The sequence below is a fragment of the Brugia malayi genome, assembly GCF_000002995.4.
Source record: "Brugia malayi strain FR3 genome assembly, contig: Bm_v4_Chr4_scaffold_001, whole genome shotgun sequence".
Taxonomy (NCBI): Eukaryota; Metazoa; Nematoda; class Chromadorea; order Rhabditida; family Onchocercidae; genus Brugia; species Brugia malayi.
Genome location: NW_025062478.1, coordinates 7450316 through 7476277, shown reverse-complemented (window position 1 = coordinate 7476277; position 25962 = coordinate 7450316). Strand labels below are relative to the sequence as shown.

Below are 25962 nucleotides of genomic sequence, written 5' to 3'. Positions count from 1 at the left end.
TGCAACTATTGAAGTCGAAATGAAAATCATAATCTCGCCCTCACATGAGGGGAAAATTCGATAAAAAATCTTCGGCCTACACAGATAACAGTAAGTTTGAAATTTTTATCTAAAATTTACTTCACAAAAGAAACCAACATCTTAAATGATCTTAACGTAACTGTGCACCCAGTTTGTTCTGTTTAGGAATTAAACAATCTTATGATATTTCAGGAGTTTTACTAAAAGAAATTTTGTTCTGCACTTATTTGTACTAAAGTAGTGCTAGCTTCCTGAAGTAAATGATTCGAAAAGTAAGAGGGACACTAGTTTACTATCCGTGAAATAGCCGAAAAAGTGTCATCTGTACGAACCGATTAAAATGATAGCAGCTAAAAGTACACTTAAAATCGGTATCATAAGTATCACTGCTCTGATAGCATAATTAAAGTGCACTTCATCAATTGTTTCATACCTGACCACAGACTCCTGCAAAAGTTTCTTTGTTTTTTCTTCTGGACTTTACATTTCACTTGAATAAGCTATTTGTAAGGGAAATATCGACTGATGTCATCTCTTTGATCATCATGACAAAACATTTAAATTAAAATTCCCCGGCCAGACCGTTGTTATCAAACTTTGTGTTGTTTTCTAAATCTCTTGAATTATAATTAACATTTGAGATTTAATTATTTGGCAAAAATTTCAATGAAACTAAATTGGATTTATGTATCACAACATTAATTACAGAAATCGAATAAGCTTTGGAATTGCAATCTAATACCTTAAAAATATTCATTCCTTTCTTTGATTCAACAATATTTTCATACAACGTTAGCACAAATTTTTTGAAATTTGGGTTTTTATGTCTCTTAGCATCCATATAACCACTGCAATTTAAAAAGAAAGTCATAGTTTGCCAGATGATAAAAACTTGGTATCGTTTCAGATTCAAACCTTTATCCTTTTCTAATTGTCTTTCTCACCACAATAAAGTTTCGACTAACTGAATGAAATTTGACAATAAAAAAGTTCCATGATAAAATTTAAACCTTGAAAGACTTCTTTGGTGATGTTTTTGATGGCACAGACAGAAAATTATTTGAAAAACAGCTCGAAAAAAAAAAAATTCTCATAATGTACATATGAGAATTTTTGGCATAATATATTTTGTACGTAACAGTATTACATGAATTATTATTACTAATAATATTTATATAATAATAATAAATAATATATCACAATCATTGTATCGATTGCTAAGTGTTTGAAGATTCTGCTGATGTCAACAGAGAGCTAAAAATGATCCAGAGTTGATGCAGCTGAAGATTTCACTTACCTTTCATCAAATCGCGCGATACAGTACCATTTCGTTTGATTGACTATCTTTGTTTGATACATAGTAATATAATTAGCCAAGTCTCGCTGTAAAGAGATATTTTCGGAATTTTTTTTATGGATTTCCGTAAAAGTCACTGCGTATTTCTTGGATTCAAGCAATCCAATAGTGAGTTGAGCTTTGCTATTGTAGATATCTGTAAAGAGATATCTGACTATTGAACCAGTCTATCGCTAACGATTTTGGAAAAGATCGAGCGATGTTCTCAGTATCTTATGCATATTATTCGTGCATATTCCAATTTGATCACGAAAAACCAGTAACTACAAAAAATATTAAAATAACTAAAACCTGAAAAATTAACTGCAACAAATGTTTATTAAATTTTGTGTTTATTTTCCCCAGATTGGTTCGTTAAAGCGTTAAAGCGACTAAAAAGCTAATTCTTGCAAAAGAGAGAAGAGATCTGTTTTCTCTAATTCAAGTTTAATTCAAACTGATATTTTTATTTCTTTCGTTTCTTAAATACAAGAAGAAGACTTTATGTATGAAGCCGGAAATGAAATTGTTGATAATAAGTGATTCTACCACTAAAGACACTTAAACTTTTTGTCTTTACTTGGTTTTCCATCTCATACCCTGACCAAGTGACCATGCCGTTACCCACTGGCTAGCTGATAGATTCTTTATTTCGCTGCTTAAGATTTTACTCGTCCAACGTCTAATAGTCCTCTTGTAATAGAAGAAGCTGAAATGCTGCTAAGAGGGAGAGAGAGAGAGAGAGATTAGATTAAGATTCCTTAAGCAAACCGTCATTGGCAAGTTGCTCTACATAAACATTGTCGAAAATATTCATCTCATAAAAGCCGGCACGACTGGATGTATCATTGGTAACAAGAACAATATTACTATTCTCTTTCAAGAATAACGATGTACTTCTTGTCCTGAAATTTTTAATTGTAATTAATGCAATAAAATTTTGCGCTACCAATGAAAAATGTGTTCTGCAACGTTCTAGCAAATTTTTTTGTTGCAATTAATTTTGAACTAATATATCTGAATAAACATAAGTTGTAGAGATGCTTCAGATAAAAACTCTAGATTGTCAATTTCTAGATTCATTTCCTAATCTCTGAAATAATTTTCTAATAACTCACCTGGTGACAAGACACTAAGTCTTTCGAATTTATCAGGACCTTAGCCTATTTTGGTTCGTCAATAAAATCCATAACTACTAAACGCAAGATCGAGACTGTTTTAAATGTTATGGCGTAAAAATTTTTACAAATGTTAAGCGTATTTGACGATCAACTACAGTAGATTTAACTAACTTTTAAATATTGCTATCTGATTACTAACAATGAAGGAAACTAGGCAAAGGTTGTAAGTCAGATATTTTAAGAAATTAACCTGATAAACTTTATATGAGACTCACTGTTGAAGTATGTGATTTTTTCAAGCATGTTATCCGATAAGGCACAGAAAAAGCTGATGCCTTTGTCGAATAGTATCAAATTGGTGCATGTTTTTTGATGTTCGTAAATGAATAAAAGTTTGCTGACATCATCTGGATTACAGTAGAATAGTTTGCCTACAAAATGCCACATTAATTTTCATATTCTTCTATCATAATTAAGAATGGATGTATCCATTAATAAAGTGACGATGATATTAATGCGTCAATGTAGTTGTAGTAGTATTAATGAAATCAGAAACGATATGCTTGGATACATAAAACATTTGAAATGCGATAACTGATTTGCAAATGATTTAATGAATAGTGGCAGAGATTCATGTTTATGGAACCAGTTATTAATAACTATGGCGGCTTAATAATATATAATTGTAGATACTTTTGCACCCATAAATTAGAAAAAATTATTTCTCTGAAAATGTTGCAGCGTTAGCAACAGACGTACTAAAATCTTTCAACGATTTAGAACATTTTCAGTCAGCTACAAACCACTAAATTTCCAATCGCAACTAACAGCAACTGCGAAGTGCGCTTGACGCAAAAAGAGCACAATTAGCTGTCTACTTTGCAAAATATGGACATTGACATCATAGCAAACTTTTCTTCTATCTGAATCAATCAGTTTTAATTCCTCCAGAAAATTTGAATTTGGTATCTGCAAAATAGCGAAAAAGATCATCAGACAAGAAAGAAGTACAGAAAACTTGTATGTATTATGAGATTTAGAATATTACTTTATTTGTGATGCCAACATCATAACCTACTAACAGAACTGTCAATCATTTCAAATCTCACTAGAGAATCGGGCACTATGAATACTGTGCAAGCACTCGTGACTCCCACAATGCTGGAGCTATCATTGCTTGCATGGAAATAATTAACATCGAGATAATTTCTAATATTGCAATCCCTTGCTTGAATAACAATAAGTAAGTGCAACATTATTACAACAAATAAACATTCAAAGTTTAGTTTTTCCTGGAATTTACACAATAATTATTGTTATTTTGTAATCTGAATAACATAAATATTTGCAGCTGAGCTTGAAATTGCAAAATTTCCATATCAGCAACATGTATATTTACATTCTAATAGGTACTGTCATTTCATTCAAAAAATGCAACGAAACATCCAACCCTTCTGCAGTACATCTAAGCACACCACACTTTCATTAAATAACAAATGCAAAATTTTGGAACTCTTTCGATACTTATATTTCAGAAATCAATCCAAAAAATTTGCAGAGAATATGCAAAACACTTCCAAATCTCATATGCAAACAATGAGGCGTGCATTACTATCCAAATTTTCATAAAATATAGTTTAAAAATTTCTAATTTATCAATGCTGATATAAATTTTGGTAAGTCAAACACTAAATATATGGAGGAAAAAACAAAATTCCAAAATGTTTCCGATGAAATTAATTCGGATGCATGCGTAAATTAGTGAAGTTTGTTGTTGTAGTACTGCGATTGGTTCTAATCTGTTGCAGTAAAATGAATGCAATGTTATATCATATAATACCTTTTCATTTCTTCTCCCAAAATGATACTGTAAAAGGTATTTAGAATGATTATAGAATTTTTAGCTAAAAATCTCAATTCCATGTTAATGTATCAATCAGTGCGAGTGAAATTCATGGTCCTTGCAGAAATTTAAAAAAATGAACAAGAATAGAAAGCGATGAATAAACTTATCAATGAGTACTGTTAGCAAAATTGAATAAGTCATCAAATGAATCAAGAAGGAGAAGAGAACCAGAAATAAGTAAAGTCGTATTGTGATTGAAATGGACAAAGGAATTAATTTGCTAGTGTTAATGAGAGCTTAATTAAATTTAGAGATCTATGCTCATCTATTATTAAAGCAGAATAGTTGAAGAAAAGACTTCTTATTTCTGTCTCTTCACTTTGCAAGAACGGAAAACAGCAGAAACCAACACTGACTCAATCGAGAAAGTTAAGATCCGTCATCCCATTTTAGCTTCTATTTCGTGCTCAATAAAGAATGCCAAAAGAAAATCCGAAATGGTACAAAACATGGTGAGAATATTGAAAATAAAGAGGATATTTTTAAAATTGCAAAATGAGAAAATGAAAAAAAAAAAAAAAAAAACTTGTATAAATGTTCCAACGAAATATTATATTTATGCAGCAACATTAATGCACTTAATTGATGCGTCTGCAATCATAACGTGGAATCGTCGTAGCCAAGTTGACGCTATTTACAAGCAATTAAGTGTTATTAGTTTTGCAATTTTTAAATTTCAGTCAGTATTAAAGTAAAATGAGTGTTTCAGACCAAAAATTATTGCTAACAAAACGAAAATGTATATCACATATCAGTCATTTTTCTCTGCATGAAATGAATTATCTTTCCTCTTCGTCATCAATTTTAAAAATATTGTGAGCTATGATCGACTGCAGTACTGATCACAAAATATTCTGCAATCATGTATATTTGAGTAACAAAATATGGCCACACTTTCATCCTTAGCAGCATTTTCTAATTCACTCAGATATGCACAAATAATGATCTTTAGAAAAAATGAACAAAAATTCACAACAACAGGTTAACGTTCAATTGTCAGCTCTTATTTTACGGCATTTAAAGTTTTTCACCAATCCTTCTCGATCGGTATTTCAAGTAGATAGATTGTTTTATTTATATTCATTCTTATATCATTTTCCGTGTTTTGTATGAGAAAATGTTCCATGTTAATTCTCTAAATACAATTTAATCCTAACACGGGCAAACACCCCAAATTCTTTAAATTGCACTGACAGGTCCGAAATGATAAACTGTCTATTATTTGTCATTATTTGGTATTCGAAGGCAAAGAATCACAACTTTCTTTGCCTACACAATAGTCTTTTCATTTCAGACTTCTATTATAGACTGAAAAAGTCGATAAGAAAAAGAGAAATTCCTTGCTAGCAAATACCAGTTATCAGGTTGTCTTCAATAAAATGCTACCATTTAATTTATCTTTATAAATTACCGCATTCCTCACAGTTTAAAATGGAAATAACGGTTAGCCATATATATATATATCACTTGTCATTGCCACTCTGCACATTTCTTACTACTAATATTATAATTTTCATCAAAACAACTTATCACTTTTAAAACCCTTTTTCTTCACTTTCATGATGAGCTTTGTGTTTTGCTTGTGTCAATAGATGTCACTTCGGACGATATTTCCATACTTTTAAAACTATCACTAATTTTGTTTGTGAAACATTTCATATCTTTGAACATGCGCTGCAGAAATTTGTTTTCATAGCTTATTTGCGAATAACGCTTCATTATTCGATTTTCCAATGCATCGATCTTCAATTATAAATTAATTTTATCTTTGTGTAAGCTTCAAACAATTTTCAGAAATTTACAGTAAAAAAGAAAGATCAAAAGGAACTTTCATTCGCTAAATAATTGCTGTTAATCTATAAATATGAATAATAAAGTCCAATAACCAGTACCTCTTGAAGTTCTGTTTCATTGCGTGCAATCCAGTTTAACAAACTACGTTTTAATCGTTTTGCATACCATCGTTGATTATCCTGAATTTCAAAAATTGGTCCGCATGTTAATTTTATAAATAAATTGCATATTCCGCTAAAGAATGACTACATGAGTATATTCTTTTTATCGATACAATGCATTAAAAAAAAAAAAAATTTGCTTTTATATTCTATTATCAAAACAATAAATAACAGTACTTTATCTGTGATAATTTGGAAGTTCATTTCATTGCTAGCCAAAGATTCAATATAATCAATAAGATCATCGAGCAGATATTGCTCGTGATTAATTCGAGCAGCAGTCAATGAGTCCTCTGGGATCTGCGGATATTTCAAATCTCATTTTGATAGAAATTATTTAAATAACTTAGACATTTCATATTTTTCCATCTACCAACCAATAAATAATTGACAAGCAATAATCAACCATCTAATCACATTAAATCAACCAGTCTGAGATTTACAGCAGTAATAAAAAGGTCGGATAGCGAAGAAACGAAATCAACCACAGCATGCTTGGAAAGAGTTTATCAAAAGTTATTCGAGTAAAGATGAGTTTCGAGTCTTAAACTACACTGCAAAACAACAATGATCAGCAACTTTGAAGCATCGAAAATTGAAGGGATTTTATTTTTTGTGATAAATTGTTACATTTAATAGTTCGTTTGTTCGAATTCTACAACTGGATAATTCTCCTTCCGACTTTTTAATACGAGCTGCAATGAGCAGTTTTAAATTTTCGTCTGATCAGTGTATTGGGAATATTTATTAACGTCAGTTTTTCGTTTCAATTTCAATTATCTGTCTTATTTCTTCCAAATACCTTCTAGTTCGGAGAACTTATAGTTCAATCTATAAAGTATTTGACTCGAGATTTCCAAGCATCTACCTAAAATTTGCTTTAAAATACAGTCACGGGTTGTATCTTCCGGGAAAGTTTCATGTGATGTCGATGGTCTAAGTCTACCACCCAGATTGAAATGCACTCGAGCATGACGTCGTCCCAGCATCCGAGCCCGACCTCGTACATTTTGCATTTTTTAGTTCTGATATATAGATTGATGATTTAACGGAGTAATATTGGTAAATTTGAAAACCATAATAAATACAGCTAATAAAGCCAATAGTGAGTAAATTTAGAATTTAAACCGTCCGATTGACATCAACCAGTGTTATAACACAAGTCTCACCAAATGTAGCCGTCTGCTACGAATCATAACGTCAGAAATAAACATCGCCGTTAAACTTTTACTGTTAAAAACAATTCTCAGCTTGCATAATCTATACGTCATAACCGACTTTTGTGTATTTATCATCTTACTATTGTTCACCTGATCTTCACATCTTTGTGTTTACAGGTGATTTGCAGACAAAGAATTCGCTCAACTGACCTTTCACTCTCCTCATTAGTGGCTAACTCCGACTTAGAGAAAAGTCGGTGAAGAGAATGGGAAATTTTCATGTTGTCACCGCGTTTCTATTAGTTACGTTCAGTTTACTCGTGAGTGAACGTTGAGCTATTTTACTAATTGCAAGTGTTTAACTGTGCTGCTTGCAGGAGTAGAATGATTTCAGCAGTGTTGGTTACAGCGATTTTTTGCTAGAACAGTAAGGATGAAATGTGTGGAGGGAAGACTGGCTGAATACCGAAGAAAAGGAGATGGTAACAGTAAGGTTATTAGGTTTTTATTATCAACAACAAAGTTCTTGTAATTTCTTGTAATTGTTTTAAAGAATTAAGACTTAATTTGGTTAAGTTGTTAGTCTGTAATAAGAAAAGTCAAATAAAATTAACTGTGTTATTTATTAATTTTTGTTAGTTGATGCAATTAGAACTATTTTGATATGTAGCAGCAAAAATCACGTAGTTTCTTTGAAAAGAGGTAATTATAGATTTTCAGAGCAGTACAATTCATTTAAATATCAATCTGAATACATTTTATGGTAAGAAGTGTCCGTACAGTTTTCGTTATTTTGGGAGAAATTATGGGAACTTTAATTTCACTGAATTTCAGGTTCCAAATCGCGATGCGATTCATGAAAAGCAGTTTAGGAGTAGTGAGAACGTATCCATTCAGTTCACTGCTATCAATAATTTTATAAATATTCTGCTAAAACCAGTCCGGCTGTGGTCGTGCTTCTATTATCATTACCCACATTCATGCATAGTTTTTACAGTTCTGTCATGGCTTTTAGCGCAGTGGTGTTTCACTTACATTGAATTTGGTCTTGTGTTTTTTCTTTTTTCGCTGTTTGTTTTCTTATTTATCAACTTAGGAAAACGAAAATCGGGAGAATTGAGCGCCTATTCTATATTTAATCCTCACTGCGAACGACTGCCTGGTACACTGACAGCTGAACATTTTGAAAGAGATTTGTTGAAGAGGAAAATATTGCGTGTATAGTTTCTTTTAAACAGAGTTGGAATTTCAGGAGAGATTAATATAATCTTGAGATCTTAGCTACACTGATTGGGGTATTTATCCGTATCAAACTTTTTAATGCGTCAGCTTATAATTTTCCATTATCACTTTTTTCTTTTTTGATTATACTTACTGAAGTTATATAAGAATATGTACATGGTCTTGTTCTACTCACATTTTTATTCTTTATTACTACTCTGATTGATTCTGTCTTTCTATTATGTACGAATTCAGTATTTTTATCCAAGTTGATATAAGATTTTTTCGAAAGAACATTACCAAATGTTCAGGTAGAATGAATGTTTGTTTGGAAAAAATTCTGTTTATTTAAATGAGTTAAAAGCAGTGAAACATGTTAAATACATATCCGGAATGCAGTGGCTGATTGTTATAGTTTAGGGTTTGTTATATTTACTGCTTTACCGAAAAGAAGCGTGGCGATTTAAAGACTGTTTTGCTTTGATTATATATATTTTAACAATGTAAGAGTAAGAGATTATATATCAATGTATTTTTTTGTTGACCTTTTCCCCTTTGTCATGCATAAGTTCCAAGCCTGTGGTTACTTTTTCATTTACTTTTCAAATAAAATATTTTGACTTTTCTGGAACATTTCGTTTGCTGTTTTATCTAGTTTGCTGCTTATCTCTTAAACATGTGATGTTGTAGTTTCTTTATCTTAGGGACGGTTTTGATATCAAACTGAGAAAGTGTGTTGAAATCGTATTCTGTATAAGAATTATTAACATTACAAGCCATTTGGGTCCTTTTATTTTCTGAATTTACTAATGCAGACAGTGCTGTATTTCTGCTTCCATGGTATTATTGTGACAAGCAGCACTTTAGTTTACTTTGCAGAAGCACACGACCTAATATATAGGAATTATTATTGTATGTATTATATGAAACTTTGGGCTTTTGGTCGAGATGATGGAACATTCAAATTCATTGCTTTTAAATGAAGAGGCGCTGAGTTCTTGTACAGATTCCAAAAAACCTGTTTTTGTGTATGAATGGTTACGATATCTTGATCGCATACTACCCGCTACACAAAAGGTTTTTGCGTCACTTATATACATATTTCTGTTAAGAGATGAATTTGTCATCAAATATCTTTTTATATTAAATATTAAGTTTCTAATATTTTGGCAATGATTCTCTGTTTAGATATTAATGTGATTTCAGGCTGATATAAAATCTGTACAGAAGAAGCTGATTGAGCAGTTGACGACACGAATTTTAGCTGCACCGGGGCCGCTTATCAGAGAATTGCTGGCAAAATGTATCGCACAGGTATTCATTTTACATCTCTTACTCAAAAATATCTGTTTAGAGTGTGTACTTTAAGTTTATATAATTTATATAGATTTATTTTTTGGGAAAGTTACATAAAGATTCTTTTTTCAGGTATACTCAGTTGGAGATACATATAGTCTTTTTGAAACAATAAACACCTGCAACGATATCCTAAAAGGACGAGATGATTCGCCAACACATCTCCCAGTCAAATTGTTATTTTTTGAGTTATAATGTTACGAACGTAAAACAATTGTTTCGGGTTGTTTATGCAGTGGTTTTTCGTAGTTACATAGTATCAGGTTCAAAAATTTCAAACACATCTGAGAAAAGCAAATGTTTTCTGAGTTCTGCAGTAGAAGAGGTAGTGTCGTTTTATTATAAATAATGTGAAAATAAATGTTTTTAGGGCTGCTTTGCATTGCTTAGGAGCAATGTATGAAACACTGGGTAGATTGGTAGGTCGGAGTTATGAAGAATCTTTCCATCATATGGCGAAGTGGCTGAAAAATGCAGAGGTTAAAGTTTATTTATGGTTATACCACTAAAACAACACGACGAAGGGTCAGGCGTGGCCAATTGGATTGGTTTGCGTCCGATTATTAGTAAAGAGTTCGACATCCATACAGAATCGAGTCTTTCATTGTAGTTTCTGTTCATAACCTGTGAGGAAAAACACGACGGTCTTCCGAAAGACACTTGAGGAAACCTAAATGTATTCTGAGGTTATGTACGTCAAATATTCATCATCATATAAATGTTATGTGAACGCTCTAGTATAAGGGAAATAACGTTATACTATAATTATGAATTAGTGGCTTGAGTAAAATGTGCTGTTTGAGTTTTTCAAGAACGATATGATGAGAAAAAGAATCTAATTTTAGTCACAAGGACGCGCTGAACTATTATATACATTTGCTAAAATGGTGAGAGGCCTGGGGATTGCTGCTTCTTCCATTCACAAAGATTTGTATAAAATTCTGAAAACTCAAATATCAGATCGAGTCATGATAGTGAGAACGGCTGCAGTTAATGTTAGCTTTATATTTTTATATTAGTTACTTTCTGATTAGCTTAACTATTATGACTGTTCAAATATATTGATTAGTCTCAAATTGTCTTATATTTTTCATCAAAAGAGAACAAAATATTTGGTGCCGTTTTTTATTGTGATTTAATTTATCTCCAAATATGGACATACCAGTTTTGGATTGCATTTCGATGCAGATATCGCAGAAAATATATTTAATATTTTTTTTTTTTTTGCAATCCAGGCATTTCCATCGAGATATTTTCGTAATTTTAGTGTCTTATTGTATTAATCCTGGAGTATCCATTTTTATACACGAATGAAGTGGAAAATGTTTGTTCATTATGTTTCAAAGCTCTTGAATCAAGTAATTATGAAGTACGTCACGCAGTGGCACAATTATTCGCTGCTTTATTATGTAATGCTATGAATCCTCCAAGGCGGTATATATCTGGTGAGTCGTTTATATTTGAAATTGAGGATGAAAATTATGTGTCACTTCTTTAAATCTTGTTGAAATTTGTTTGTTCAGTATTAGGTGTTGTAGAAATTATTTGCAGTTCCAGGCAGTAAAAATCAGCACAATGCTTCTTCCCTGAAGGTGTTAGCAATTGAGGATTGTTTCGGTATGCTGTCACATGGTTTTTTAAAAGGTGGGATTGGTGGCTTTTTAAAAACTGGTGCCGTCGCAGTTACCGGTGGACAGAAAGAAATACGCATTGGAGTTGCACTTGTATGTTAATATAATTTTTCTAGGAAGAACAGTCTGAAATTTCAAGTTTGGATTGGACTTTACTTTTTCAAATTTTTTAACAGAGATTTTAGGCTTATGTTGCGTTACTGAGAGAACTTGGCCCACTATGGTTGGAAAAAAATCTTGTATTTGTTATCAAACATTTGATGGATGTCATTGCAAAATGTGGGCCATTAGCCTATACTAAGTGAGTTTTTATTGATTATTTGATCATCAAAATAATTATGTATTTCCCTTCAAGTATTTTATTTATGTGTAAATCTTTTACCTAAGGATTTGAAAAAATGATGGGAGGACTTTAAATATAACTTCATTTCTTTTTACTTTCAGCAACCCTACCCAAACTGCTGAAGTGATTTATATGCGACGATGTATTAGTTACATATTACGGAGTACTGTTGGCATAGTGTTGGGTGAGCAAGCACAGATTGCGGTTTGCCGACAGCTGGGCGCTGTTTTAGCCGATTGTATTAGTTCTTTTAGTAAGTAGTTGCTTTAGCTTTAATCTCAGACAAATTTACAGTCTTTTAGTAACTGTGTTAAGAAAGGCTTAATGTCATGTGAATTTCATCATCACATGTTTCGTAGAGCAGATAAATTGCAAAATATAAAGTAGGTGCTTTTAGTAAGGAAATTGTAGCTGCTAATAGTAATAAAATTGAACTACGCTTTTAGTTTACTCTATTAAGTTTATTATCATTACTATATTATAAACCATGACCACTTTTGCAGAAGCTGTGTGTTCAAGACACCACATAGTCATAAGATATTAAGTTTCGTCCTGTCTAACTGCTTGGTCCGATTATGTTATTAAATTTTGTGAGGAAGTTAATTCCATAAGCCAAATTTTTAATTCAAATTATCAGCTGATTACAATCTGGATTCTGGAACGGAAAGAATGCTTGGACCTGAATCATATGCTAATGCGCAAACAGCGATCATCGTTTTATCGGAGATTTCGTGTCTAGTTCGTCAAATTGGTACTGCGGTGACACCTCTTTTTACCGAGGCATCAGGTATTTGAACTATTATTTAACTCAATATTTAAGATCAAAAAAGAACAACTTGTAAATTTTCATTTTAAATTTGTATTTAATGCATCAGTAATTTTAAAAGTTGATTACAACTAATTTTACTTGATCGAAAGATCGAATCCAAGGGTTCTATAGTTAAAATTTTCATTTGTAGGTATGATAGGAACTTTATGATTATAAATATTATTATAGGTATAATGGAACCTGTATTTGCTTGCCTTCTGCATCCAGTGCAAACTGCTCGAATAGCTGCTTCATGGTGTTTGCGGTGTATTACTGTTAGCGTTCCATCACAGCTTACTCCCCTAATTGATCGATGTATCAGCAGGTACTTCTTATATCATCATACTTTTAAAGTAGAAATGGTTTTTTGAAAAATTTTAAAGTATTGTCGGCTTCTTTTTGTAGATTGGAACATATGAAGAGCTGTGGTGATGCAATTAGCGGCTATTCGTTTGCACTGAGTGCTCTTCTTGTAAGTTCGGTGGAATGTAAGCTCGGCATCCCGCATGCAAAGTCTAGGTTGTATTTTCATTTGTTTTTTTGCTACAGCATATTTGCTTAGTTTCCCGAAGTATTGTAATAAATTCACTTTACTCTTCTGTATACTTCTATGAATTTCAGGCAGGTTTTTACAATCGCTGAAGATATGATAAAAACAGCATCACAAGCAAGTAGTTTGGCTCAAGTTAAATCGCAGGCTGGTTGGATTCTTGTTTCTGCTGTCCTCAGACTTGGTAATTTGCTTCCCTAAATACTATTTGAACATGTTTCTCGTTTTGGATTATATCGTATTGAATTATCTTTTTAACATTCTATTTTCCAGGTGGAACTACTGTACATGATTATATAGGACGTATTTTACCGTTGTGGAAAAGTTCATTTCCACGATCAGTAAAGGAAGCAGAAGCTGAGAAAAATCGTGGAGATGCCTTTACATGGTTCTGTACTCTTGAAGCTCGTAATGGTGCTTTAACATCAATGACTATGTTCGTAGAATACAGTCCAAACCTAATGACCGATCACACTATCAGAACGATTATTCAAGCTGTGGAATGTTCGCTGATCACAATTTCACAGTAATTATTCGCAATTCTGCTACTTCCAATTCTTACATTATTCAAAATATAACATATTTGCATTGTAGTATATCTGCCCTTATCAGAACTTTTGGGACGAAGTTACGTTCTTTGATGACATTTGTGCGTATTCGAATATATCAGTTGCTCAGCCATATATCTCCAAAATATTACGAACGTAGGTTTTTTTTATTTAGTTTTATATATTCTTAATTTGTACCAGCATTATTTTTTTCTCAACTGTGAACTATTCATTAAACTGTTTTTGCAGATACCTATGCTTTGTTGTTGCGTGAATTAGTTGCAGACTTGACTCTTTCGGATAATGGACAGTCAACTGCTACTACATCCTTGTTGTCATCACTTTGTCCGGGTGTAGATAAGTCATTACTCGGTGCATGGCTTAATGACACAGATCAAGTCTTTATTGAACTTGAGGTTTGCATTCAGTTTAATGAAGCAATAAAGATTACGACAGTCACATCTGTAGCAGATTTGATCTATTTTTTTGTTTTTGGATACGTTCATGTATCATTTTCATCTTTCTCCATAACTTTTGAAGGTGGCTGAGGCTGAGGTTGAAGGCTTGAAATGCTTGGTTTTGGAATGTCTAACAAATCTTGGTGTTTGGTAGATATAAATTCTGGTTTCTGGTAAACATTTACTGCTGTGAAATGGCATCCAATTAAAAGCTACACTCAGTTGAATACTGAGCTCTCTTTATTTTTTAGAGAGAGAGAGAGAGATCTTTTAGATATAAATAACTATATTCATAATTGCAGAATGAAAGTTTTTAGTTGATATATACAAGGTTGTTACGTTTTTCTATATGAGTTACAGATTGCGCTAGATTTTGTTTATTCTCATTTCTGTAAGCAGATAAAATTTGAAGAGTGCTGTATTATATAACACTAAAAATGTTTATTTTACACTATTTTTCTTCTTTTAGATGCATCCCTCACAGAACATTATTTGTGGTACCATCGATAATGATCCTCTTTGTATTGTAAAGTAAGGCTTTGTTCACATAAATATGAGGGAATAATGGCTTAATTTAATTCATTATATATTTTCTCCGTTTAGGTCCATCAAATATTTATTGAAACGAATTATTGACATATATCATTTACATCATTCAATTGGTTCCTTTACTTGATCATGATTATAACATTTAGAGTTACTATTGATGACGCTCTATGGTGGCCTGAACCATTGTGTCATACCGTAACAGTGATAAATGAAGCGATAAGTGTGTATGGTCGAATATATCCATTTGTACCATCGAAACATCAACTACAAATGACTGAACACTTTGCTAAGTGTATCAAAGGAACCAAGAATATAATTCGACAGCAATCAGTAATATTTCCAATATTTAGGGTTGATTTCCAGCACTTTTTACTACTTCATGAAAAAACGATTCAGACAGGAATGAAGCTCTCAAAATATTCTTTTGAATTTTTATATTTCACAAATAAAAAGCGTGCAAAATTATTGGAATACTAAGTGAAATTCAAATCTTTATTATTACTATTGCATTTTTGCAGTAAATGATGTGTTGGAACATCAGAAAATTAGAAATGTGATTGTTGCAAAGGATAAAAATTTCGAATTCGTTAAATGCTTATGCTCTGTAAAAATTGGGAATCTGAGGACCTGAATTTTTTCAGCATAGATTTTATTAGAAATTATTTAAAAATTGGGATCCACCTTCAATTTATCTTCAATTTATTGATTTCAGATACAAAAGAATGTTTTTGGCTCCTTGCTTGCATCATTCAAAACTGTTTCGGAACAAAAAGGTTTACATTTGGAGGGTCAAGCTTTACAAAAAGCCTACATCAATTTAATAATTCCGTGTCTCTCACATGCAGTCCCCCTAATAAGGTTTTTATTTCTTTTGTATTATACCACTGACTTACAAATGTTGTTTTTTTCAGTTCAGCTACTTTATTTTCCTTTTTCAGGTGTGCAGCAGCGGAAGCATTGGGTCGTTTAGCACAGGTTGTTGGTGATGCCCAGGTCGTTATTTTTAATTTTATTTGTTGGGAAATTAGTGATGTTATTTTAGATCTGAGTTCAAATGTTATTAGTTAAAATAACTACACGTTAATTCAAATCGAATGAAGAACAAATTTTGATTGTGAAATGTAGATTCCCCTATCGTCGAGTGTGCTATTTTTTAAACAAAAGTAACAAATAACGAAATGTCAAAAAGCAATTAAATAATTAAGTTCAAAAATAATTAAAAAAAATGACAATTGAAACGAAATGACAATCAAAATAACTCACTCTCTGAGGTGCAGTTTGTGGCGAGCATGGCACAATATAGTTTCGATAAATTAAAAAGTTGTCGCGATGCTAATAACAGGACAGGTTATGCTCTAACTCTTGGATCACTGCATCGTTACGTCGGGTCTCTGGGCAGTGGTCAACACTTAAATACTAGTGTTTCGATCTTATTGGCCTTGGCACAAGATACTACTTCGTCTCTAGTACAGGTACATATTTTATGTTATATAGGGAAGATACATCTTACTTCTGTATCACTGTATCGTTACATGGTTCCTCTGAACGACTGTTGCTGTATCTTGGCCTTGTTGTTAACACACTTCAAGTTACAACAGTTTTTAATGATAACCGGAATCTTGGTTTTCTTTTCATAAAAAAAAGACTCAATATTTTTTGTTTGTTCATCCTTCTCAGATTTTTTTATTTTATCATATTTCTCATGTACACTTTTTCAAGTCATGGTCGCTGGTTGCATTGGGTTTGATCGCTGATACCGGTGGTGGAATGTTTCGTGGTTATGTTGAGCCAAGTTTAAGCCTCTGCTTGAAGTTGTTACTGGATACACCACCTTCAAATGTTGATGTAATACGGTGTACTGGGAAATTCGTAAGTTTCAAGTTTTAGTTCTGTTGTAGTTCTGTTTTAATTTGCTAATTCTTTATTTTTCTTGGTTAAGCGTAGATGGATTGTGAAAAAAAAAAAGGAATACTTTTATTTTGTTTAAGAATAAACGAAAAACAGCATTATGGTGCCTCATATTTGTTGTTTAGAGTTTTAACTGATTATGATTGAGGTTAAATATAAGTATAATGAGTCAAGCTCATTTTTCGTGGATTTTTTATGTTATTCATGCTGATGATTTGTTGTAGAATTTTAAACACAATACTAGCACAAGCACAAGGCTTCTGATTATGAGTTTCATCTTGTAACAGTGTATCTGAGTGTTATGTCTAACAAACTTCAATTACGGAGCGATAACAATTCGAGCTAAACAAACTATTGTAGGTGTCTGCACTGATCAGCACGATGGGACCGGAGTTACAGCTTGTTGGTGCTGTGGAAGGAACGCGAACATCATTCTTGATAGGTCTGTTTTTTTTGTTTTTGCTGTTCGTTTCTTGTTTTTCTTTCTATATTATTTGTTTTTTATAGGAAGTGTTATGATGTTGAATAGCAGTGATTCTCTGGTCCAAGCAGAAGCAATATCCTGTTTACAACAGCTTCATCTTTTTACGCCCAGACACGTACATCTTGATCGGCTTGTTGTTCGACTTTGTGTTAGTTATCTATACTAAGTATAAATTATTATTTTTAGATTAAATTTTTTAAAACAACTATCATAAGCATGATAGTTGATGGAAATATTGTAGAAACTGTTGTCAAGTCTCTTTCATCTGTGATTCATCGACATCACGTTTTATTTTTACAACTTCTGTAGTAAAGTGATTTCCATGACTGAATAACCACAATACACGGACAGTTAATATTTTGATATTGAAAAGCATAAAATCACTTTACAGAATTATTGCAGAAATTACTGTCAAGCCCACATTTAATTTTGCGAAAAGTATCTGTTTGTTGCCTAAGACAGCTTGTTCAACGAGAAGCGAAAGAAGTGCGTGAGCACTCTCAGACTCTCGTACCACAGGGAATCATGAATAATATGGGACGAAATGTGGAATCAGGGTTACCAGAAACTGGTTTAGAAGGGGCCCTTCTGGCTATGCTCGATGTTGAAACCGATATTAAACTCAAGCAGGATATTAAAGTAAGGTTGTGTTAATTGATTATTAAAATGGGATTTTTTGTGTTAATTGATTATTATAAAATGGGTTCATTAAATGATGAATTATGAGCAATATGCTCATTAAATGTAGCGCTAATTTTGCATAACAGCGTTGTATATATAATATTAATTTATTTCGTATTCAGTGCATTCCTATGTGGGACATTACCATTATTTGATAAGAATATAAAAAAAAAATTTATGCAAAACCATAAACATATGAATGGATTTCATGTCTGAGACCTAAATATATATACATCCATACAATTTTGCGTAACGAGAAGCGGAAGAAATCGTGAGCAATCCTAACTCTTGTATTTTTCTCAGGGAATCATGAATAAATTATATTTGGAAAATAAAAGATAGCCAGAGTACAGTATTCATTAGGGAAATTTTTTATAGTTGATTAGATTAACAAACAAGTAGCTCATCTGTATTATGAGATTATACTCTTTGGTATATAAAACATCGCTGTAAAACTTTATTCATGCACCAAATCTTCAACTTTTAAATTTAAGATATTTCCAAACAAGATGAGCATTCTGCACATGAAATAAGTTGGTAGGATAGATACTGTGCGCAGCAAATTAGTTTGATCATTTAGTATGCCTTCTAATTATTTTTCCGAATTCATTCTTTGTCGTTTACCTACTGTAAGTATATTATGTGTTCAAGTATTTCTGCTTAATGTTCGTCAGTTATGTTGAGTACATATGTTCATGCTATTGTTGTTTCAGATCAATTGATGTTTTTTGAAACTTCTGGAATTAAAGTTATTTATTAAAATATTGGAAGAAAAGTAGGGAAGAGAAGGGCTAAGTGGATTAAAATGGAACTAAAAGAATAAACTACAACTTTAATGAAGTGCATGAAGATTATAAAGAAATGGGAAAATCGGTGAAGCTAAGGGCCGGTGAAAAAAATTAAGACTTCAGTCTTTTTGAGTAATTTTAGAAAAGTTTTAATTCATATTCTAGCTTGGTTTAATTTACATTATCTTCCAATCTTATAGTGGTCATGAAATTTTTGACATAGCAGCGTACTATTTCGCTGTTTTTTATCATTCTAGGGTAAATCGCAAATGTTAAGGTTTTATTAATGAAATCATAGTTTGCAGGAAACTTTGATTTCGCTTGTGCAAGCAGTAAGCACAGATTTTTTAAGCTATTGGTTATCTTTATGTAAAGATATCTTAGCATCATCTATGGGTGCAGATGTGCGAAGTGCCATACAGGCTGAAGAAAAAGGCTCCAGTAACGTCAAAGATGAGGAGGATGAGCATGAAGTGAAGTTTATTAACTTTTGTTAAAAGTTCGGGAAATTTATAAGAGTTTATTATTTTATATATTCTATTCTGGGTTTTTGGTTTGGAACAGATTTGTTTATTTTTGAGATACTGTGCTAAAAGCAGAGCAGTTGAGGACAAGTATTATCTTTGCATGTCTTCAGAATATGGATGACGATGTAACGCTGCAATCAGCAAGTATTGTAAGTCGGGAGGAGAAAATGAAAGTGATTCCCCGCTGGCCAAGTCGAGTATTTGTTACAGAACTTGTACAAAGAGTGATGTCTGTCTGCGAGACCGAACGGGCGCATTTTGATCTTGCTCTTGCTAAAGAATTACAAGTAGGTTTAATAAACAATATAGTTATGAAAATTATGTTTGAATTGAGAAATTCAAATAAATATAAGATGATAACTCTCAGTTATGTATGATTTGTTCTTTCTAACTAACATGTATTGTTGGTATAAAAATATTACCAAAAACTTTTTTCGTTGAGTTTTTTATGGAACAAATGAGATGAACAAATGTTCAGATGAGGCAGATAAGGAATCATATATAGATCTTTCAAATATTTAGTTTTAGTTTTATTGTAATTTTAGTGTTTTTTCCTTGAAGGAATGTGGGGAAATGCACAAATTGTCCTATATAAAACATTTTTAGATTTCTTCTGGTGGTCGAGCTGATTACTTGGTCCTTCACTTATCCGACTTAGTAAGGATGTCATTTATGGGAGCAACCAGTGATAATACAAGTTTGCGTCTTGCCGGACTGGCTTGCTTGCAGGATGTGATCAATCGGTTCTCATCGATACCAGAACCTGAATTTCCTGGTCATGTTATCCTGGAACAATTTCAAGCACAGGTCTGAATATTTTAGCATTCATTTTTTGCATTTCTTTTTTAATTCTTTAATTCAGTCATTTTTGATGGGATGAAACTCTAATTTTAGTCATCTGGCTTTTGTGAAGATTCTTTTGTTAAGATCAGATTTTTATATAAATTAGGCTATAAGAAATTCTTGAATATCTTATTTCTGAGCCAATTTTCCGTGTAAAAATTACGAATCAAAAGTTCCATTTTCCTTCAAAATACAGGCCTATTTCCTTTCTTCAAAAGATTATTTTTCATAAATTTCCAATTTTTATCCGAAAAGCACTGCACAGGCCAACCATTATTTAGGTAGGTGCAGCTTTGCGACCGGCATTTACAGCCGATACCCCTAGTGATGTTACTGCTGCTGCCTGTCAAGTATGCAGTACTTGGATCGGGAGTGGTGTTGCCCAAGATTTAAACGATCTGCGACGAGTTCATCAGGTCACATTTATTATTTATAATCCGACTTTTTTTACATAAAAACTATAAATCAACTTTTATTTGTTTTTCTTCATGAAAAACATATTTCTAATAATTAAATTTTTTTTTTTCTCAGCATAACTTAGAAATTGTGTCAGAATTGCAATCACTTGTCATTTTTGTATATTTCATAAATTCCGAGCAACTCTTTCTCTCATAAGCTTCATTAAAAGCAAATAATCAAGCGGAAATCATTTGCTATGTTTGTGTTATAGCGCTAAAAGCCGTTTTTGATAGTTGGCAGATGTAACACCGTCCTGAAATTTATTTTCTTTGTAGCTTCTAGTTTCATCTCTTGGCAAACTGACCCATGGATCAATTAATACGCAACTTTATAGCGAAAGTGCTGCAACTTTGGAAAAATTAGCAATTCTTAAGGCTTGGGCAGAAGTTTACATTGTTGCTGTAGATCAGAAAAAGCAGAAAAAAGTTGTGAACGCTGTTGCGGTGAAAAGTACGCTTCCGTTCATTTTCCATAAATAGTCTTTTTTTTTTTTTTTTTTTTTAATGTATACAAGGGAATTCAAAATTATTATAACCGGATGTGATCTTCCGCATGATTGACAAATTTTTTTAGAAAAGATTGCTGGTATGTGTTCAAGCTTAACCACAAATTTACTGGATACTAGTTTTCTAACTTTTTTATAAAATGTTTGTTTTCATTTATTAATGTTTGAACAACAGAGGCTTGGAAATAGTCAAAAAATATTTTAATTTATGTTAAGAAATTATTCTTACAGATGAGGAGAAATGCAGCTCTTTACAAGAAAGTTTATTGAGCTTGGTTTCTCCCGAGCTCAATTCGTTGATTAACTGTTGGTTAGCAGCCCTACGTGACTCTGCTCTTCTTTCACTTCCACCTGAATTCAAAAATCAGTTACCGCTTGAAGGTGGAGCTTATTATACTGCTGAATGTGCTGACGTGAGTTCGATCGCCAATAAATTTAAGATACTATTCTACTATTCGTCACTGGCGATACACATCACTATTTTAAAGCGTTTTTCGCTTTTTCCACTTTTTGAATATGAAATTTTGCAGTTTTGCAAGGAATATTATCGAGTCAGTTGGCCTCCGATACTGCTGGCTGCCTGCATATGGTTGAAGCAGAACGATTTCGAACTTCAACAAAAGTCCGATGATTCAGAGGTTCATTTTCAGCAAATAAACAGGTTGATATTTTTTATATCACTTGTATTTTTATATTCTTCTTTTTCTTAAAATTTGCAGGATTTCACGATAGATAAGACAAGGGAAACTCATTTTCACATAATGCTCGGAATATGCATTGAAACTCTTTGTTCAAATCGTACATATTCTGTGGGAGATTTAACTATTCAGGCAAGTTGATTCAGTTATGAGAACGCCATTTCTCATTTTTTTTGTTTGTAGTTTACTCAATGTTATCAAAAATTTTACATTCAAAACAAAATATGTTTTGCCTTTTGACTTTTTTAGCTTTGTCTGCGATCATTGAGGAATCTTTTGGCCTGCAATTGGTCGCAAAGAGTTTTGATGAGGAATGCTCAATTACCAATAGAAGTAATAAATGTACTTTACAGGTAGTTACTAGTTTGCAGTATATTTTTCACATCTTACCCCGTTAAAAATTCTCCAAAAATTATAAATCGATATATCCTCGCAATGGTGAAAGGACTAGAAGTTTTGCTAACGTTGTTTTGTTAATTCACTACTTATTTCTGGTTTTTTGATAGTGAAACTATTATTTCCAGACTTATTTTAACTCGAGAAAATTTACGAACTCAGCAGCTTTGTGCGGACGTAGTTATGATAGTTCTTGATGCTGCTCAATATTCAATAACACTTGATAATGATAAAGGTTTAAGATTTTCTTGGAGTTTTATCCAAATTTGCTGATAATTTTCTGATTGATTTCAGATACTAAAAATGGCATTTCAGGTCAACAGAAAAGTACTGTTAAGGATGGTTACAAAGGAGCGGAAGGGACGTCTGATGGTCTACGACCTGTCGGTTCTTTGGCATTTGCTGTTTTGGAAGTTGCTCTTTGCCTTTTGGTTAGACAGGTGGGTTCTTGAACCACTTCCAAAATTCTTCATGTTTTCCAGTTAATTTTTTTTATATCGTCGATCTAGTAATTCCAGTACATTTTTTAAAATTATTCAATCAGTTGCAGATTCCCCAAATCAATTCAGCATTAATGAAAAGTAAATCAGCAGCGCCACTTCATTATCGGAGATATTCCCGCCTTCCCATTGAATCGAACAATCTTATAAAAGTAAGTTTTTTATATGAACATTTATTTGGATTTGGTTTTTTATATGATTTTCGTAAATTATAAACAGACTGCTCTATGTATGACTTTAATTTTTAACGACATCACTTAAAATTCACAATCTTCGTTTTCAGTGAATCTTATAGATTATTTTCTTTATTTTCTCACTTTTTTTTGGATTCCAGAACTTCTGTTTTTAACATTCATTTCTTCTTTTTGACTAAAACTCTGTTTCATTATGGATAATTTTGGTGTATTTTAGTTATGTCATAATCACGAAATTATTATTTTGCAGATTGGTCTCAATATTCTCACTCGTATTCCAGTGCTATGTTCATCCGATGGTGTCGTTGTGGTTCTTCCAAGCATTCTGTACCTGATTTTAGGAGTTTTGCATGAATCTTCTCTCATTGACAGGGTTTCTTTGAAGAAATCTAATTCCTTCTTGAATTATTGTTTAATTCTATGCAATAAATTTACAATAGTAATTGCCGGTTTTCATTTTTGCTGTCTTTATTTATTTGTAGTGAACTGCTGTATACTTTAACTATTGTAGGAGCAGTTAGTTCCTGACGCTCCATTTGGGCATGTCTCTATTGCTGCTGCTACAGCCATGCAGGTTATATTCTTCATTATTATTGAAAGTGACTGATTTCAATTTGATAAAAGAGATTGTGTTCCTTAGTATTTTCGATTTCTTTTCGTTTCCTTTCTACAAAATTCTTATAGCTGTTGCTATTCATGATTATCAGAATTTTTTTGGAGTACGCTTGTTTAGGTATTGAAAACGTTGCTGAGTACTACTCCAAATGATTCAACATTTCCCAAATGGTTATCAGTAATGAAAAGTACTTTAATTTCACTGCTTAATATGACTGAAGGTATGTTTTTAAGAAAATTACACCATCGAAATGTTTTATTGTACCATTTTCTTTATCATCTTTAATGCACACATCCCATTTCAGAGACTCGTAAAGTTTGGGTGCTGTAATTAAATTTCAAATATTTTTTGTCCTTCAGTATTTGCTTTACTCGGAAGGATTTATTTCATTCTTATATGAAATTCAAATATTTGTGCAAACACACAATCTTTTTTTGCAGATTCAAAAATTGACGGTGCAGTGATAATGTTAGCAGTTGCAGTATTCATCACTTCATCACCTCCTCAGTTAGTTATGGGCAACACTGGTCTTTTGAAAAGAATATGCAAATTATTCCAAACATATTTGGAAAGTGAGCATAAGCAGGTGAATGGAATGTTTTTTTTCGTTGCATTTTTTTGTAGAACTCATGTTTTTCACAGGAACGTTTTATTCTACGTGTACTTTAAATTTTATTTATATTTAAATCTTAGAAGAAAATGATGTTGTGGCAACAATTTAGTTAAATTTTAAACTGGAATAAATCAGAATCTTCGAAACTATGAATTAAAGGTAGTGGTTAAATGCATGCAAAGTCTGGCTTCCATTTTTGGTCGACGTGAAATATGTTATCCATTTATCGCAGAACTTGTTCCTAAAATACTGAAAAGAATTCGACCTTTTGTGACAAGTAATGCGGAAGGGATTCCAGAAATTCCACAGGCAGAAGACGTGGTCATTCTTCAAGAAGCAGTGCGCATTTTAGAGATTGCCCTTTCGGTCGCTAACCAAAAGAAACGTTGGTTTCAATTGTTGTCTTCTATATTTATTGGACACATGAAGTAAAGAAAGACATTGAACAAAAATATTCGAAAGTAAAATGCAGGATATTGTTCAGGCCTGTGCATCTTAATTTGATATGCACGACCTGTGCGTATCAAATTATTTTAATTTTTTATTTTATTTTATTTGAACTATTCATATGCATTTTCCAGGAAAAATTATTTTCTATAAAACTATATATTGTTAATTTCAAACTACCTTTTAAACATCTTTCAATTTTCAGAATTGGCAATTGTAAATCTTATAGTTCAACTGTTGGGTACATTTTTGTGTGATAATCCAGTTACATATTATCGAGTGCTACCAATATCTGCACGTAAACTACATGATTATGCACTTGATAGATTAAATGCAGTAGGTCCTTCCCACCCAGACGAATTCAAACAAGTATTGTTGTCCTTTCCAGCACTCAAATCGAAGTACGTTTTTTCCAAAATCTTTATATTTCCCATCAGGCTTCTTTATGATTAGTCGAATCTTTTGTTGTATGCTTTTGTGTAATCTTAAAAATCGAAGTTTACATCTCAAAGTTGCATTCTTTCAACGTTTTAGCAACGATATCTCCAGTTCTCTTCGTCATTACTTCATGCTCGCTGTAAGCTTTCAGCTTTTATGTTCATAATATTGAAACTTTCGATGTTTCTTATAGATAAAAATACTTTTGTACAGGATTGAAGAATCCATACGATATCACAGTAGTCGTTCTACACAGCAAACACAACGTGTCACCGGTGCGGGAAAATGCGAACATATGCCGCTACCAGTTTCAAAATCGGCAGCTATAAAATTAAAATTGGATTTCAGAGCTTTTAATCCTGCTAACTAGCTGATATCAGAAGTAAGAGGCTTTCGAAACTGAGATAAATATGACCCTCTGTGAGGGAAGTGTGTTTCTAGTGCTGTTCTTCAACATCTTTGCATGTGGTCAATTAAGATAGTAAGAATGGAGAAACTGTATCCCCCAAAACACTTGTTTTTTTAAAACATGTCATTTCTTCAGGCTTCTAGATGATTCAGTTGCCAGTGATGGATATACATGCTCAGTTGCCAAGTTGAGCATTCTCCACTCCTGCAACATTTTTTGAAGGCTTTATTGACTGTGATCTGTATTCGAGAACTTACCAAAAAAGTGGGACGCTAAAAGCTGAGAGTTCCTACATTATTTGCATCTTGTACACATATTGTATTTGCACTTTTCCTGTAAAACAAATGTTGCTCAAGTCCACCCTTTTCTTTCAAAACAAATTTAAATCAGATGTGACTCTCGGTTAAGGAAATCACTTCAATTAGTGCAAGGGTGGAACGAATTTTTCTTTTTGATACATGCTATATAGAATGCTTATGATGATGTCACAAGC

The 25962-nt window shown here is 32.4% G+C and overlaps 4 protein-coding genes across 5 annotated transcripts; 2 read left to right on the top strand and 2 right to left on the bottom strand.

Annotated features, from left to right (window-relative positions):
- Positions 1 to 339: 339 nt before the first annotated feature.
- Positions 340 to 3943, bottom strand: Bm10569 (Uncharacterized protein; the record flags this gene model as incomplete). Its single annotated transcript, XM_043082016.1, has 7 exons — positions 340 to 468; positions 764 to 869; positions 1319 to 1514; positions 2129 to 2262; positions 2729 to 2909; positions 3282 to 3447; positions 3929 to 3943. The coding sequence occupies 7 exons, from the start codon at positions 3941 to 3943 to the stop codon at positions 340 to 342; spliced, it is 927 nt and encodes a 308-aa protein (XP_042937950.1).
- Positions 3944 to 5941: 1998 nt separating this feature from the next.
- On the bottom strand, positions 5942 to 7355 carry Bm10570 (Uncharacterized protein; the record flags this gene model as incomplete). Its single annotated transcript, XM_043082015.1, has 5 exons — positions 5942 to 6127; positions 6277 to 6357; positions 6517 to 6639; positions 6970 to 7034; positions 7208 to 7355. The coding sequence occupies 5 exons, from the start codon at positions 7353 to 7355 to the stop codon at positions 5942 to 5944; spliced, it is 603 nt and encodes a 200-aa protein (XP_042937949.1).
- A 577-nt stretch (positions 7356 to 7932) lies between these two features.
- Bm2176 (Uncharacterized protein) lies at positions 7933 to 8723 on the top strand (the record flags this gene model as incomplete). The annotated part of the gene is made up of 2 exons (XM_043082014.1): positions 7933 to 7992; positions 8334 to 8723. The coding sequence occupies 2 exons, from the start codon at positions 7933 to 7935 to the stop codon at positions 8721 to 8723; spliced, it is 450 nt and encodes a 149-aa protein (XP_042937948.1).
- Positions 8724 to 9668: 945 nt separating this feature from the next.
- Positions 9669 to 25430, top strand: Bma-soap-1 (Uncharacterized protein; the record flags this gene model as incomplete). Of its 2 annotated transcripts, none has more annotated exons than XM_043082013.1 (44): positions 9669 to 9797; positions 9927 to 10034; positions 10149 to 10252; positions 10447 to 10555; positions 10922 to 11071; positions 11344 to 11521; positions 11634 to 11800; positions 11893 to 12008; positions 12152 to 12303; positions 12688 to 12837; positions 13048 to 13183; positions 13264 to 13377; positions 13480 to 13592; positions 13682 to 13934; positions 14003 to 14112; positions 14206 to 14372; positions 14884 to 14945; positions 15110 to 15293; positions 15676 to 15821; positions 15902 to 15956; positions 16241 to 16435; positions 16683 to 16832; positions 17232 to 17313; positions 17379 to 17503; positions 17758 to 17994; positions 19130 to 19297; positions 19462 to 19638; positions 19958 to 20158; positions 20476 to 20610; positions 20929 to 21103; positions 21390 to 21571; positions 21689 to 21796; positions 21878 to 21967; positions 22106 to 22209; positions 22381 to 22487; positions 22568 to 22692; positions 22803 to 22904; positions 23197 to 23319; positions 23458 to 23520; positions 23680 to 23782; positions 24003 to 24148; positions 24335 to 24560; positions 24828 to 25023; positions 25274 to 25430. In XM_043082013.1, the coding sequence occupies 44 exons, from the start codon at positions 9669 to 9671 to the stop codon at positions 25428 to 25430; spliced, it is 6180 nt and encodes a 2059-aa protein (XP_042937947.1). The 2 variants fall into 2 exon arrangements, with proteins under 2 accessions (XP_042937947.1, XP_042937946.1); XM_043082012.1 differs by having other exon boundaries at positions 11628 to 11800.
- Between the last annotated feature and the right edge of the window lie 532 nt (positions 25431 to 25962).